The sequence below is a fragment of the Arachis stenosperma genome, chromosome 10 (genome assembly GCF_014773155.1).
Source record: "Arachis stenosperma cultivar V10309 chromosome 10, arast.V10309.gnm1.PFL2, whole genome shotgun sequence".
In the NCBI taxonomy this organism is placed as follows: Eukaryota; Viridiplantae; Streptophyta; class Magnoliopsida; order Fabales; family Fabaceae; genus Arachis; species Arachis stenosperma.
Genome location: NC_080386.1, coordinates 118,619,438 through 118,636,687, shown reverse-complemented (window position 1 = coordinate 118,636,687; position 17,250 = coordinate 118,619,438). Strand labels below are relative to the sequence as shown.

At 33.8% G+C, this 17,250-nt stretch overlaps 1 protein-coding gene across 1 annotated transcript; it reads left to right on the top strand.

Moving 5' to 3' along the window:
• The first annotated feature begins 4,194 nt into the window (after positions 1–4,194).
• Positions 4,195–16,620, top strand: LOC130958110 (uncharacterized). The gene is made up of 21 exons (XM_057885011.1): positions 4,195–4,358; positions 4,460–5,406; positions 5,833–6,484; positions 6,645–6,731; positions 8,257–8,303; positions 8,653–8,762; positions 8,855–8,955; positions 9,365–9,457; positions 10,693–10,776; positions 11,166–11,249; positions 11,508–11,576; positions 11,835–11,894; positions 12,616–12,687; positions 12,811–12,918; positions 13,141–13,217; positions 13,343–13,426; positions 14,354–14,468; positions 14,569–14,658; positions 15,241–15,306; positions 15,584–15,679; positions 16,103–16,620. The coding sequence occupies exons 1-21, from the start codon at positions 4,260–4,262 to the stop codon at positions 16,232–16,234; spliced, it is 3,273 nt and encodes a 1,090-aa protein (XP_057740994.1). The 5' UTR covers positions 4,195–4,259; the 3' UTR covers positions 16,235–16,620.
• The last annotated feature ends 630 nt before the right edge of the window (positions 16,621–17,250 follow it).

The window sequence follows — 17,250 nt, the reverse complement described above, 5'->3', positions numbered from 1 at the left end:
CTCTGAAAAAGGCTGACAAAAGGACTGCTGATGCTGTTGGAATCTGACCTCCCTGCACTCGAAATGGATTTTCTGGAGCTACAGAACTTCAAATGGTGCGCTCTCAACGGCGTTGGAAAGTAGACATCCAGGGCTTTCCAGCAATATATAATAGTCCATACTTTATTCGGAAATTGACGACGTAACTTGGCGTTGAACGCTACGTTCATGCTGCTGTCTGGAGTTAAACGCCAGAAAAACGTCATGATCCGGAGTTGAACGCCCAACACACGTCATAACTCGGAGTTCAACTCCAAGAGAAGCCTCAGCTCGTGGATTGATCAAGCTCAGCCCAAACATACACCAAGTGGGCCCCGGAAGTGGATTTATGCATCAATTACTTACTCATGTAAACCCTAGGAGCTAGTTTATTATAAATAGAACATTTAACTAATGTATTTGACATCTTTGAACGCATAGTTCTTAGACCATGGGGGCTGGCCATTCGGCCATGCCTGAACCTTTTACTTATGTATTTTCAACGGTGGAGTTTCTGCACACCATAGATTAAGGGTGTGGAGCTCTGCTGTACCTCAAGTGTTAATGCAGTTCTATTTTCTTTTATTCAATTCTCTCTTATTCTTATTCCAAGATATTCATTCGTACCCAAGAATATGATGAATGTGATGATTAGATAACCCTCATTATCATTCTTATTTATGAACGCGCGTGATTGACAACCACTTCCGTTCTACATGCAACCGAGCTTGAATGTGTATCTCTTAGATTCCCCAACAGAATCTTCGTGGTATAAGCTAGATAGATGGCGGCATTTATGAGGATCCGGAAAGTCTCACCTTGTCTGTGGTATTCCGAGTAGGATCCTGGGAATCCGGAAAGTCTAACCTTGTCTGTGGTATTCCGAGTAGGATTCCGGTAATGAATGACTATGACGTGCTTCAGACTTGCAAGTGCTGGGCGTGATGACAAACGCAAAAGAATCAAGGGATTCTATTCCAGTAGGCGCAGGAACCAACCAGTGATTAGCCGTGCTGTGACAGAGTGCGTGAGCGTAGTTTTCACTGCGAGGATGGGATGTAGCCATCAACCATGGGAGATGCCTCCAGACGATTAGCCATGCGAGTGACAGCCGCAGAGGACCATTTTCCTGAGAGGATTGAAAGTAGCCACCGCTGATGGTGAACCCCTATACACAGCTTGCCATGGAAAGGAGTAAGAAGAATTGAGTTGAAGCAATAGGAGAGCAGGCGTCCTTGGGCCATACAGCATCTCCATGCACTTATCTGAAATTCCCACCAATGAGGCTGCATAAGTATCCCTTTTATTATTTCTTTTCTTTTTATTATTTGATTTTCTAAATTCCATAATTTTATCTGCCTAACTGAGATTTACAAGGTGACCATAGCTTGCTTCATACCAACAATCTCTGTGGGATCGACCCTTACTCACGTAAGGTTTATTACTTGGACGACCCAGTACACTTGCTGGTTAGTTGAACGGAGTTGTGAATTCAACCAGTGCCATAATAATGATTTCACTCAAAATAGTTAGAACATTGATCACAATTGATCCATTGTTCACTCGTGCCAATTTCAAGTTCCATAATTTTACAAGGAGTGCAACTTAAAGAATAAGGATCACAATTTCGTCCACCATCTTCAAACCTGTGTTACTGGAAGGATGGAAAATTTTGGGTGAGAACAAACCACTTATTCTCAATAGAAAATGAAAATACCGTAAAAATAATGAATAAAATACAAACAATTAACTTAAGAAAACTATTTTTATCAAATCTTTAAAAATACTTTTAGTTTTACTTTAGAAAATTAATTACTTTCTTTAAATTTTCTAAACTCAAATCAAATCTCCAACACACAATTAGTCATATTAACTATCTCTCAGCTAAGGGTGGTAATGGAGCGAGTTTTTGCTCTATCCGACCCCGTCCTGGCATACAACAACCCGCATAGAACCCGCCCCGCTTCTACCTGCGGATAGTAAAATGTTGAACCCTAACCCGCCCCTATAATTATTAAAATTTAATAAATAAAATTAAATTTCAAAATTTATATAACCATAATCACATACATAGCATAAATTAAAGTAAAAATTTAAAATATGATACAATATTATTTATCATTTACTAATTATTTTACATATATTATACATATTATATATTAAAATTATATATATTATATATATACCGGGACGGGTAGGGACGGGTATTACCTAAACCCGACCCCGTCCCGCCCCTCCCAAGAACTCGTCCCGCTAAAAACCCGCTCCGGTGTAGGGCAGGTGATTACCCGCCCCGAGCGTGTAGGGGTGGGGTGGGTATTCGCGGGTTCGGATGGTATTGCCATCCCTACTCTCAGCCACATAATTAATTCTCGACCATAACATCAGTTCTTAGTCACCTCAATACATCCACAAACTAATAGTACAAGTAAAAAACCCAAATCAACACACAAACAATTTGCAATGAGATAAACAACACAATCACAAAGAAATAAGATAAGCAAATACAATCAAATACAATTTCACAAACAATATGATGCATGTCTGTCCTAAGCAGGCCATGAGTTCATGTGCCGGTTTACACCCTGCAACCCGACATTACCTAGGGACAAGTTTTAGATATGGTTTCCCAATTGCATCAATCCGTATATATGTGTCAATGTGGTTAAAATACCACCAGTTCGTGACAACAAACAATCATCGCAAAACTTGACGCCATAATATACGTACAATGAAAAATAGTGATCTTCAGTCTGTGGGTATCCCTGAGATCATTTCTTAATTATTCTATAGGTTCCTCTCTTTTTTAGTCTCTTTGGTTCATTCTTCATGCTTCTTAAAAATCATGAATAATTTAAAAATTGGTTCATGAACAATAATCATCAATAATGGAGTTCTAACAAGAATGGAGGTCCTCACAACTCACAGCACATTCTTAACTCTAAAATCTTCTTCCTTAAAAAATATCTTTATTTTTTCATACACATAACACAAATATAATATTAGGAGGATCAAACACAAGAAGCTAAGCATGTGTGGAGTTCATCCTTCGCAACCGTTCTCGTCGTCTTATTGCCTCTAAAATCTAGCCTAATCCATTCTCTAACAACCAAGGTGATGACTTTAACTTCGATTTCTCTCATGATCATCTCCAAAACACACCTCTCTCAATAAATTTTCTTCATTACCAGGCTAGTGCTCTTCTCATATTTTTCCATTCTTTCTTTCTTTTGTTGGTTGAATTTTCTGAAGGCGGTATTTTGTTAAACAGTTAGGGAATAAGATCTGGAGAACGTCATGCCTCCTACGAAGAGACAGAGGAAGAACCTTTACAAAGGGATCAGGCAACGTCTATAGAAAAAATGGGCGGTGAAGATTTAGATCCTAAACAAGATGTTCGTTTGGCTCGGAATCTTCAACACCACAAAAAAAGCCATGACGTACAACAGAAATGATACCAATTTAGAAGGAATAAGAGTGCAGAACTGAAAATTAGGGTTTATGGCAAGATTAAATTAAATCAGGGAATGAAAATTCTACTTAGACTTTACTTTTAATTAATTAAAAAAGATAGCTCAGTAATTAGGTTTAGATGTTGCTATATCATCAAAATATGGTGACAATCTTAGCATCATTCTTATTGAGAAGTGCTTCGGCGAACTTAGGAACACACTTGTTAAATTTTAATTTCTTTTAAGGATTATTTTATTAATAATATCTATTAAGTACTACTTTGTCAGGTAATTATTCAGTCTGACTAGATAAAAACGAGGTGAATACCCTCATATTCGGATAATATTGTCATCTTTAATTATATATAAGTTTTTTTTTTTGGTGACTATATAGGTTTTAATTATATATAAGTTATAATGAAATTTTCATGTAAATAAATTTTTTGAAAATGGTACTAAATGATTGTCCTACATTGTTATTGGTTATTTTTTTTACATGAGATAACATGATTTAGTAGGATTTGAACACTAATTCGTGTTACTCTGAGAATTCAGAGTATAAGTAATTAAGTAAATAAATAGATATTAAGTATATTGAGTAAGTAAATAAATAGATAAATAAATATTTGTATTAATACTTTTAAATTAACTTAGTGTTTTAATTTAATCTTAAGTTTATAAGGATAAGTTGTTAAACCCTCTACCCTTCTACTAAGCTTGAGCAGTCACAGCCGCGCTTTATCACTCACCTCCATTCTCTTCTTCTGAAATGAACGCGGCTTCTTAACGATGTTTCAGCTCCAAAGAAGCTTGCTCTTCACTTCCTCAGCCCCTTCCTACTCTCTCACCTCTCCCTCTTCATCTTCTCTCTCCCTTCGCCACTTCATGGTAATCACTAACCATCCCCTTACTTCGTTTTTATTTTATTTCCAATACTTATTATGCAATAACATTTTCATTTTCATTTTTATTATTTTTGCATCTTCCAGTTGCAATTCAAGGCTCTTCATAATTCCCCGGTTTCTCGCTTACCTTATTCTCCGATAGGCATTGCAAATAGCAACAGCAATCTCCAATGTCAGAACTGTTTCCTCCGTTTACATTTTCCAGCGGCGGCGAATTGCGTTGCGCCGCGCCTTCGTTGCTTCGGTAGCATTGGTAACGGTTCTAGGTGTTCTGTTTCTAGCCGTGAATTCAGGTTCCCGTTGAGTTTGATTAATGATGGGGTTTTCAGTAAGAGGTTTTCGTCTAAAGTTTCGGATAGTAATTATAATCGTAATAAGAAGAGGTTGAGTTCTAGTGCTGCTGCTGTTGCTGCTGCGTCGAAAGAAGGTTTAGTTGAAGAGAAGAAGGATAAGAAAGAGGGAAAGGCGGCGAAGGCGAAGGCGGAGCCCGTTGAGAGTGATAAGCAGGAATCTGAAAAAGTGAGTGCTAAGAAGAAGAAGCAATCAACAAGCAAGAAAAGTAGCAAGAAGTCTGCTGCTAGCAGTTCTCCGAAAGAGGTTGATGCTGTGGAAGGTTCTAAAAAATCTTCCAAAGGGAAGAAGAAATTGAGTACTAGTAAAACGAAGAAGAAGAAGGTTGAGATTAGTAGTAGTAGTAGTAGTATTGAAGAAATGCAAAATGATTCTGCTTCTAACAAGCAAAGCAAGAGCTGTAGTGCGATTGAACAGGTGGAAATGCCGGGGAAATTTACGGATAAGCCGGTGTATCCTGCAAGTGGAAAGTGTGTGGTGGTTGTGGAGTCTGTCACGAAAGCGAAGGTTATTCAGAGATACCTTGGTGATATGTATGAAGTATTGCCGAGCTATGGTCATGTAAGAGACTTGGCTGCTAGGTCTGGATCTGTGCGACCCGATGAAGATTTCAGTATGGTGTGGGAGGTTCCGTCACCTGCCTGGACTCATCTGAAGACCATCAGTGTTGCACTGAGCAGGTAAATTCTTCCATACCTCTTGTTTCCAGCAGCACTGGTTCATACGCCATAAGTGCATAGTTTTGTTTGTGAAAATGTAAATGTATATATATGGTATTACAATTGGGCAGTAGACAGGGCGAAAGGTAGAGAAAGATTCAAGAAGACCATATATGAGGTGGTCAAAGGAAACCCTAATTTAGATATGATCATGTGTTATTGTATTTGAGACTTTTGAGGTAGTGGTTAATGATTATGAAAGACAAATACTTTCTACCTATGTAAAATGCATTTATTCTAGATGGCTGTTCAATATGAAGTTATCAGACTTAGAATGATGCACTTGTGTCGTTTTTACTTGTATTGGATTAATTCTGTGCAATGTTGTTTATATGTGAGTGGCTGACAACATGTCTCCTGCGTAATTCTTTTGACCTTGTTCCTCAGAGCAGAAAACCTTATTCTTGCATCAGATCCTGATCGCGAGGGAGAGGCTATCGCTTGGCACATCATAGAGATGTTGCAACAACAAGGTGCTCTACACGATAATCTTTCTTTAGCGAGGGTTGTCTTTCATGAAATAACTGAACAATCTATAAAAGCAGCAATGCAAGCACCAAGAAAGGTGGATGTGAATTTAGTGCATGCATATCTTGCACGGCGAGCCCTTGATTATTTGATTGGGTTTAACATCTCTCCATTACTATGGAGGAAGTTACCAGGATGCCAATCAGCAGGAAGAGTTCAATCTGCAGCGCTTTCCATTATATGTGATAGAGAGATGGAAATTGATGAATTTAAACCGAGGGAGTATTGGAGTGTGGCGGCCCAATTAAAGAAGAAAGAGTCAGGATCAAACAAGGATCTTATCTTTCCTGCCCATTTGACCCATTTTGATTCGGCAAGGTTGAATCAATTTTCAATTGCTTTTGATAAAGAGGCAAAAGATATTGAAAACAAAATAATCAAGGCAGATTTTAAGATTACTAACTTGAAAAGGAGCAAATTTCGAAGAAATCCTCCGACACCGTATATAACATCCACACTTCAGCAAGATGCTGCAAACAAATTGAATTTCGCAGCAAGTTACACCATGAAGGTACAAGTATCCACTCGGCATAATTATGGCTGTAATGACTAAGAAATTTTTTATTTTTTGTTTTTTAATTTTCTTCCTTGTGCATTTAATACTTCATTCCTAACTTTGAATTTTTCTAGAATTACCTCTATCATTAATTTGTTTTGTCTTATGAATGCAGCTTGCTCAAAAACTGTATGAGGGAGTTGAGTTGTCTGATGGTAATGCAGTTGGTTTGATAACATACATCAGAACTGATGGACTTCATGTATGTATCACTCTGGTTGCATGACTATAGTCAAATGCTTCGAGCTGCTCTATATGCTTTAGATATATATCAAATTATCAATATATCATAGTCCAAAAGACCAAATCATCTAAAGCTTCTGCCATGGTGATATATTCCCCCATTAATGATGTACAATTCTTTGTTTACTTAGGCTGCGTTTGTTTATTGTCTTTCAAATACATGGACACAGACACAAATACACAAAGAGACATATACATAAAGATACACAAATTTTTTATTGTGTTTAATGATATTGGACAAGACACACAATATAAACAAAATATCAATTTTACCCTTATATTATCACCAATGAAATAAGGACAAGAGTAAATTACTAAGGATAAAAGAGTAAATATTTGTGTCTCATCAATGTATCTCCGTGTCTCATCTTTTTTGAAAGACACCAAATACATGTATTTTATGTATGTTTGTGTGTCACTGTGTCCTTCAAAAATCTGTGTCTTAGCAAACAAACGATAGACATGTACCACCGTATCTATGTATTAGTGTCTGTGTCTCATCAAACAAACGCAGCATTAGGGTCAGTTTGAATAAACAACTTAATTAAGCTTCCAAAAGAGCTTAAAACATAAGCTCTTTTGGATATGTCCATAAGTAACTTTTTTTAACTTTTAACTTATGAAAAGTTATAGCATTAATGTTTGGTGCAATTTCAAAACCAAATTGTAACTTTCTAAAAAGCTATTTAAGTACTTATGGAGAACTTAAAAAAAATGACTTCTCTTATAATAAAAACTTTTTTATCACTATTTTAAAATAAGCACTTTTAGGACTAAAAAACCAAACACAAAATAACTTATTTATAAGCTACTTTTAATATAAGTATTTATTGTTTAAGCTCTTTTTTCAAAAGGAGCTTAATTAAGCTGTTTGGATAAACTAGGCCATAACTTATAAATAAGTTATTTTGTGTTTGGTTTTTTAGTCACAAAAGTATTTATTTTAAAAGAAGAGTGATAAAAAGCTTTGTATTATAGGAAAAGTTATTTTTTTTAACTTCTCTATAAGCACTTTAAATGACTTTTTAGAAAGTCACAAGTGAGTTTTGAAAATTGTACCAAACGTTAATGCTATAACTTTTGATAAGTTAAAAGTTAAAAAAAAGTCACTTATGAACCTATTCAAATTGGCCCTTAGTTCTAGAAGTTGATTGTTAAGAGAAGATGGGCATGTTGGTCTGCATGAGTGTTTATGTTGGCACACGGTAAAATTTTCCTATAAAAGTCTACAGTGAACCCTTTGGCTTTTTAAAAGGATTTGCAAATCACTGTGCTTCTGGTTAAATAACGCCATAAATCTTGGATTTTTAAATGTGATCACTAATCTGTCCTTGTGTTTCCTAAATTAGATCACAATTTTGTTTTTAGTTATAGTTTGGCATATGTGGATGACAATTCAAAGTATCTTTGTCTGTGTTATAATTTTGTCCAGATCAGATGATCATTTCCTTATTTGATGTTTCACTTTGAACTTTCTTCCTTAGATTTCTGATGAAGCTGTTGCCAATATACGGTCGCTAATTGTTGAGAGGTGATATCGACATATCCATACATTTATTCTTGCTTTCAATTTCATTACTTTAGATTTTATTACCACTTCAATAGTAAGTAGAAAATAGCAATTTCACTCCTGCTAATAGTTAACATATTTATTGCATAAAAGGTCAGTTCACATGCAGGATTGATTCTATTCTAATAAACTTTAGTTCCCTCATAGTCTGGCTTTCTAACACGTTAAAATTTATATCTTTCTTTATATGGAAGGCATTTATGGGAACATCTGCTTGATAAACTATGTTTAATGCCACATTATATTTTTTGTATTTGAATGCGCACTTATGATTGCCTTTATGTACTTGACTAGAATTTACTTGATGCAGGTATGGACAAGATTTTGTCCCACAAAGTGCACCAAAGTTTTTAAAAAAGGTGAAAAATGCACAAGAGGCTCATGAAGCCATTAGACCCACTGACATTCACAAGTTGCCATGTAATATGATGCATTTTTTCATAAATAATTACTTTAATGGTGAATGGAACTGAGGGTGATAGCTAACAATAAACTTTTGGATGGCTTGTCAGCAATGCTTGTTGGGGTACTAGATGAAGATTCCTTGAAGCTATACACACTTATCTGGTCACGGACAGTTTCATGTCAGATGACACAAGCTATCTTTGAGCAGGTTCAACTACTGAATTCGTTTCATCGTTGGCCTTATAGTACACATTAAACATGTTTCCCTTTCTAGTTTATGCTGGGCTAATTGTCTGTTGGAGATTAAGTAGAATTTGAATTGCTGCTACCTTTTTGTTGTATACTATTAATTGTGGCACCTTGCCAGTGTCTTCTATATTGTATATACATGTTGGTAGCAACCACAATTGAACTAGATTGGTCGATTTCCAGTCTAGCTTCATTGGCTGCTTTGATAATATCTGAGGTGCTTTCTGGTAAATTGTGTGTGTGTGTTCTAGAGAAAGGTCATTACCATTATTCTTTGAAAATTATAGTTTCCCGTATATAAAGTTAATCTGCTTAAGCCAGATGTTATTTTTAATCAGATATGTTACCTAACATCTTTTCAATTCCAGATACAACTTGATATTGGAAATGCAGATGAGTCTATTATGTTACGATCTTCCAGCTCACGAGTTGACTTTCCTGGATACCGGGCAGTTTTTACGGTATGGTTTTTTCCAGCATGTTGGTGGCACTGAGAATTGATTCTACTTAGCTTTTTCTTGGTTTTATAATCTTTTATATATCATTATTGTGCTTTCAAATAACAATGACTTATTTTTTTATCATTGATATTTTCTCTCAAATAAGTCACCCAGTAGTATTGTTTTAAGGTTCCAGTTAGTTATAAAATTGTGAAAATCTGTTTGTTAGTTTACGAATTTGAGGCTCTTCCATACTAGTGAGTTGCTAGAGTGTTTCTATATGGTTTAAAGAGAATGTTTGCTGGCAATAATCTTGTTTTAACTTTGAATAAGATCTAGATATAAATTTCAAGAATAAATTTTCAAAGTTCACTATATGTTTGACAGAAATTTTTTGATGTTGAACCCCATAATTTGGAGGTAGAAATTTTTTTGAAAGAATTTTTTGATATTGAACCCCAAAAGATTTTCCGTCTTATATATATATCATTAAGAGAAGAATAATACAACATAGAGGATAGGACTTCCTGTATACAAAAGCAAAACAAACAAAAGACTTGTCCATGAAGCATAGTTTTCGAATCTCTCCCATAACGCTTACTTGTCAGAAAAAAATTGTCAATGAAAGAGTGTGCATTGCGCTCCGACCAAGTAATCCAAATAGTGACATATACTGCACAGTGCCACAAAGATATTGCCACTTTCCTGCCTCCAAACCCAGCAAACCTAGTCAATAAGAACTGATCTAAGGTTGCAGGACAAAAAAGGCATAATTATATGCATATGTTGTTTTATATGTGCACCAAATGATAAGAGTTTATTCTTTGCTTGTGAATCAGATGGAAATTACATCTACCATTCTAAATATTACTTGTAAGAAGATAATATAAGAATAATGAGAATTTGACAGGAGTTGCCAAATAATTGTCGCATACTAATTTTCCTAAATTACATCCAATCATATATGCGACAATAAGTGTAGATATCTAAAATAAATCTGTACAAAATTACAAAATATACAAGGAAATAACATATGGTATCACAACAATATTTAATGAAGCTTGCAATTGCATTTGACCTTTGCTGTATCATTGTGAGTGGTGTGGAGCATCTATTTGCTATTCAGGCCCGGAAATGATTTTATTTCACTATTAATTTTCATCTGTGATGTAGAATGTTCACATATACTTTTATATGTCTAGGACAGTAGACTGGATGTGTTTCTCAACTTATGGATAACCTTTTATCCCTTGTAGGACATTGATACTGAAGCTGTTCAAGATAAAGAGAGTGATGGAGCCAATCGTGATCAAGTTTTTGAGGTTCTAAATACCTTGAAGGTAATATTTCTTGAAATTTGATATTTTCTTTGTGGTGCATGGCTACTTCTAAATAGCTGCCATACTTGTATTGCTGTAGCAACCATACTCATTATAAATACTCGTTAGTCTTTGATTATAAGTACTTCAAATGCCCTTATAAGACATCAAATTTGTAACTAAACTATTTGATTTGCTGTTAAATGAATCATGCTATTACTTTATTCCTTCTTATCTGGAGTTCCTTTATATATTTTTACTTGAGCATTATAAAAATTTCATTTGTTTAATGATTTGGCTACCTTATTGTTTATAATTTTATAATCTATATATTTATATAAAAAATACCCCCATGTTTTCATATTAGAGCTTTTACAAAAAATTGCTCTTCATTGACATTCATTTTGCAGCCAGGGGACCCACTACATCTTGTTCAAACAGAGCTCAATCAGCATCATACACAGCCACCACCACGTTACACCGAAGCATCATTGGTAAGTCATCATGTTTCTTTAATTAGGACTAAACGAAAATGTTTATTTGTACAGTATTTGAATAGTTCTGCTGTTAGGGTTTAGAATTGTAGATTTTTTTTTTTCAAAAGAAAAAGAACACATAACCTTTGTGTGCTGAGACCAATTTGAAACACTTAGTAATTTTTCCATTTATTCCTTTGCAAAATGATATTGTCAAGCTTCTCTGTTTGTTTCCCCCTTTTTGGATATTCTCTTATGGTATTTCATATTATATAGGTTAGGAAGCTTGAAGAGCTTGGTATTGGCAGACCTTCGACATATGCAACAACATTGAAAGTTTTACAGGTATGTGACATTCAGTAGAGTGAATTGCAATAAGCCAATAACTATAGGATATTTATCTTTTATCGCAATTATCCTAACAATTTGAATTACAACTTGTGATTTAGTCAATCAATTGTTTGGGTTGTTCAAGATATTTATCATGCTCAATTTTTACTCCAACATAGTAAAAATTCTTTTATTTCCTCTACCTGCATGTATTTGTTCAATTTTAATATCACTTTTAGTGGATTCTGAGTCCTCAAGTGTCTCTTGCCTCAGGATAGAAACTACGTGACAGTAAAAAGCCGTGTGCTGTATCCTGAATTTCGTGGCCGCATGGTAAGTTTTGGAATTTAAGCTTTGAATTTATTATTGGTCACAGATGAAATTGCTAATAGTAGCTACATTGTTGGTGCTATTCAAATACTATGACGAAAATGAAGATTTTAAACTAATTTAATATTGTAATTGTAATTTTGTCACAGTATTAGGCTGAATTTTAATTCTAGTGAATTATTCCCAAGTTTAATCATCAGATTTCTGGTTCCCATCTTATGTGTTATCCTGAGGTCTACTTTTACCTGTTAGGATCCATTCACATCCAAAACGTGCTTTTGTCATTTGTATCAACCACGTGTCAATTAGTTGATTATCAAGAATATCTTGATCAACCATAGAAGATATTATAAATTATGGTGGTTGTTAAAAGCTAAATGTAGATTTCAAAACAAAGTATATCACTATATCTCAAAATAGAACATGGAGTGGACCAAAAAATATATCAAAACGCTGAATTCTGCATCCTATGCGTATCTGAATGACTTCAAAGAATGTCATTATTCTCATCTTTATTCTAATTGAAGATATTTTATTAATTAGTCATTTCTTTTCAATGCCTGAACATATCTTCTGCTATTGTGACAGACAACAGGATAAATTAACCTTTTCAGTTTCAAATTTTCTATGAACTTAATTCATGTTACCTATTATCTTTTTGTTCTGTATAAGCATAACACGAGATGTGATTTATTAGTGTGCATGTATGCTTCTGTGATGTTAGGTTTCAGCATTTTTATCCCATCACTTTTCAGAAGTCACAGAGTACAGTTTCACTGCTGATATGGAAACAGAGGTATTGTATATTTTCAAGTTTATTTTCTTCTCTAGAAATTATGAACTTGTATGCTCGTGCTATTTGCCACGTGTTAACCTCCTATTTCATATTTATTTAGTCAATCTCTCATTCTGAATTCAGCTTGATAATGTTTCTGCTGGATTAACTGAATGGAAAGGCCTCCTTAGAGATTATTGGACACGGTTTAAATTGTACTGTGAGCGTACTTCTAGTGTTCATATTCACCAGGTATGACTTTGTTCTAATCTCTGCTCAAAACTTGATATTTGGAGATCTGAAGCTCTGATTTTCCTCATATTCTCTACTGACAAAGTTTTCGGCGCACTGTGTAATTTGTATTATACCATTACTACATGTCTAGTTTGTGACTGTGATGGCCTAGAAATAAAATGCTTGACCTGCTGTGTTATTTAAGTTTATCAACTATTGAAATGTTTTTTATACGTGCAGGTTGAGAAGATGTTGGAAAAGAAATTTGGGGACTATTTATTTTCCGCCCTCCCAGATCAGACCCGTGTTTGTCCAAGGTAAGTTTGAGAAAAATAAATAAATAAATAAATAAAAATATCCCTTGTTCATTATATTCATCTTATGCTGCCAGATTCACTTGTCAGATATTGTCTTGATATCTTTTTATCTGAACTTGTTTCAGTTGTATGGAAGGCACATTAATTTTTAAAGTAAGCAGATTTGGTTCTGGCTACTTTATAGGTTGTGATCAACATCCAAGATGCAAGTGAGTATTTTATTGAAAATTTATTTCTAAAAGTTTTATTTTCCAATATTTAACTGATTTTACTACATATTTAGTATCATACACATTTTATGCTACTTTATAGATTTGAAGGAATGATGAGTAATAATAGTATGTTTTTCTCAATGTGAGCATATTATATGGTTTCATTCCAATTTTTGATTCTTGTTATATATTTAAAATAAATCATGAAGCAAAAGATTGTGGCACCCAAATAAATAAATGGCTGAAGGTTTTCTACTTAATGACTGCCTGACACCCTTCGATATGGAAATGACCCTACCCTTCAACTTGGAAAAGTTAAAAGATTTTTTATTATTACTACTACTAGTGCTATTTATTTAGTTATCTTTAATATTGGAGCAGATATTTGAACTTTTACCTGTGTTCATTTGAGCTTCTATTTTGATTGCCCATTATCTCAATGTTGCTTCTATTAATATTTTTGGGTTATTCAAATAAAGTATACATTTGGGTATACCTCCAACAAATCTGTATGATTTTTGGATACAATTTTAATTTTATATACAGACAGTCTAGGGCCTATTTGGCTGGAGAAAACATTTTCTGCTTTCATTTTCATTGATTTTGGTTTTGGGATTTCGTAGAGAACACAATAAAATCCAGTTATTTGTTTTCATTATGTATTTTCAAATTTTTCTTTTACAAAATTCTAAAAGTAAAAAACATTGAAAATGAACAAAAAATGTTTTCACAAACCAAATAAACCCCTTGTTTCTCACTGAGCTCATGGTTTCTAAACCAGATTGTGAGAATGTTAGTATTGTTATATCCATACAAATTTGGATTTGCCTTTTGTGATATTATGTTCCCCGAAATTTGAAGAAATCATGAGTGGTTATTGCAATTGCTGAAAACAGGTACTTTTTTTGTGTGCTTTGAAAACAGGTACATTGCTAAAACACTATATGGTGCAGAGGAGGAGGAGGAAGATTCACCTCATTTAAACACTCGTATAGAAGAACCAAAAGTCCTGGGTGTTAATAGTGTTTCAAATGAAAAGGTATGCTTAAGATCCGATCTTGAGTCAATGTTCTATGGGATGATTCAATTTTTGTACCGAATGCTAACGGTTGTGTATTATTGGCTCTACTTTCCCTTAGGTTCTCTTGAAAAGTGGTCCTTACGGATTTTATGTTCAGCTTGGGGAAGACAGGAAGGGGTACATACCTAAAAGAGCATCCGTCTCTCATGTATGTCCTGTTTACATTTCAACTCTTTGAGCATTTTTTTAAAAACGTATATTTATTTTTCTGGATGTTGTATTAAGTTTTTTAATTGCTTATATGTGACTAAAAGACTTCTCTACTTACTATATTTCTTGCAATCTAAGTTGGAAGCTCGGAGAGTATGTAATATGTAATATGTAATGTTCTAATGACAATGTGAAAAGTTCATGTTACTTGACTTAATCAAGGATGAAATTTCTGAGAATTGTGGTGACTATATGTAGCTGGTTTAAGAAAATAATGTTAGTTAAAATGTTTTGTAGTACTTCTTCTGGTTATAGCGGGGAAGTATAGGAGGTATGGTGTTAAGGTTTTAGGGTTTGATTTGATATGATCATTGAGATATGATGTTGATGGTAAACTATGGAGAAGATAATAAGGCAGTGTAAGTGCAATAGAATCATAGAATTATAATGATGATAAGTACAGAAAAAAAATCTGGCTTTATGTTTTTCCCTTTCACATTTTGAATGTGGCTGTTAAATGAATTTTCTTTGCATGCATAAATTTAAAAGGAAGATATTCACAGATTTTGGGTTGTTTCAGATCAAAGATGTGAAATCCATCACCCTTGAAGATGCACTTGAGTTGCTACAGTACCCATTGACATTGGTAAGCTTCTCGGTTCAATTTGAGCTCTCCTATTTGTATTGCTCTTGCATATCAAATTTAGGGTTTTTCTTTTTTTTTTTTTTTTCAGAAGCATAGTCTATGTTTATTCAATTATTCTGACATGTACTTTTGACACATTGAACATACATTTTTTCTCCCATTAGTATAAAATTTGACTTTGATTTTCACACAGCACATTAAATTCACAAATCTTATCTCTTTCCTTGTATCTGGATGTGCTTAATCTCTCAAGTAATTAATGTTCGCTTCTGGTTAGGGCAACCATCCCAAGGACGGACAGCCTGTAATACTAAAGCTCGCAAGGGTTGGGTTTGCCGTTAGACATCGACACACAATTGCTTCTGTTCCTAAGGTATGGTTATACTTTCAGCCTCTTCTCTCTTTATTTTCTTTTTCGGTAGGTTTTGTTTGTTTCATTTCCGTCTTCGGCTCTTTGCAACAATTGATGGAGAATTTAAAAATTAAATTAGTTAGCATCCTTTAGGACTTGACAGACTAGAAACTATTTCCTATTCTTGAAGTATCATGTAAGATGTGTTCCTTTCTATAAGTTGTTCTTAATATATTTTTTCCCCAAAATGATCAATATATAAATTAATGTTGGTTCTCTGTTTTTAACTTGTAGTGAAGTTGGTACTATCCTTTACCATTAATTTCTCATTTGCAAGATCTGCATATTGTCATCTTACCTATGATGTTCTTTAATTTGAGTGTTTTTTCTTTTTACTTTTTTCTTCTATTCTCATTTTCCTTCCTTTTTCTAATTGATATTCAGAATATGAAGCCAAGTGAAGTCACCTTTGAAAAAGCTCTTGAGCTCTTATCAGGCAAAGATGTTAGAAAATGTGGTAGACCTAAAGGTAAACCTAAAAGAGTTGATGAAATTGAAGCACTTGAAGCTTTCTAAAGTTTTGACCATAATAATATACATAGCAAGGAGCACAGAGTACTTGTGATTAATTACATCAATATCTGCCAGTAAGTACTAGCAGGGTTCAAACATTTTTCCTATCAAGGGTTTGCAATTCTAACACAAGCTTTGGAAGATTCTTTTAGGGATCGCCAAGTGTAGATTAGTCATTGGACTAGTGAATTTTGTTTTTGTATAATGTTTAGGCCAATCTTATTTATTATTTTTGAAATATAGAAATATAATTGTTTAATGTACCAAACATATTTTTGTTAAACCCTTAAGGCTGAGATTTTGGTAAGCATAAGGGTTTATAACTTTATAAAAATATTCTCTTGGTTGGCTTTTGTATAAGGCTGATGACTGATGAGAGGACTCATACAATAAACTCAGTAAAGCATATCAATGGTTTTGCATTTATTTAATTTAGTTTCCACATGCTTATAATTCGTATAAATTAAACTAAACGCATTGAGTAGTAGCAATGTTGGAGTTACAATTTTTCAAGGATCAGATCTGGCTTCATTTTTTTTCCATCTTTATCAAGAGCATAATACAGCAGGGTGGTAATTTTATTGTGCTAGAATTTACCAGTTGTGGTGAATTGAAATAGTTGTAAAAATATTTTTAAATTTGTCATAATGTGTTATAGAAATGGATCCAAGTTAAAATTCATATTTTGTGAGAATTTTGCAAAATAATTCGTCAAATATATGTATAATCACAAAAATAGAAAATATGTTAAATAAGTTAAATACATTCATACAAAAATTTCTTTAGAAGCATATTTTAAATATAAAAATAAAAAAATATTTTTGTTACATCACACGGATATATATACTAGTATTTATTTACATTCGTTTTTTGAGTGACTATTTACGTGATCAATGTAAAATATATTTATATTTTAATAATATAAAATTACATAATTGAATGAATATATAAAACTACCTTACTTATAATACTATAAGATTAAAATATATTTGAGATTGCTGTTGGCATGATCTCTCGAA

What these genes read in the sequence shown, in the direction of transcription:
- LOC130958110 (XM_057885011.1), top strand. Translation starts at nt 4,260, where the DNA reads ATGTTTCAGCTCCAAAGAAGCTTGCTCTTCACTTCCTCAGCCCCTTCC. An exon ending in ATCAGTGTTGCACTGAGCAG is followed by an intron (nt 5,407 to 5,832) that starts GTAAATTCTTCC and finishes CTTGTTCCTCAG; the next exon opens with AGCAGAAAACCTTATTCTTG. An exon ending in CAGACCCGTGTTTGTCCAAG is followed by an intron (nt 13,218 to 13,342) that starts GTAAGTTTGAGA and finishes AACTTGTTTCAG; the next exon opens with TTGTATGGAAGGCACATTAA.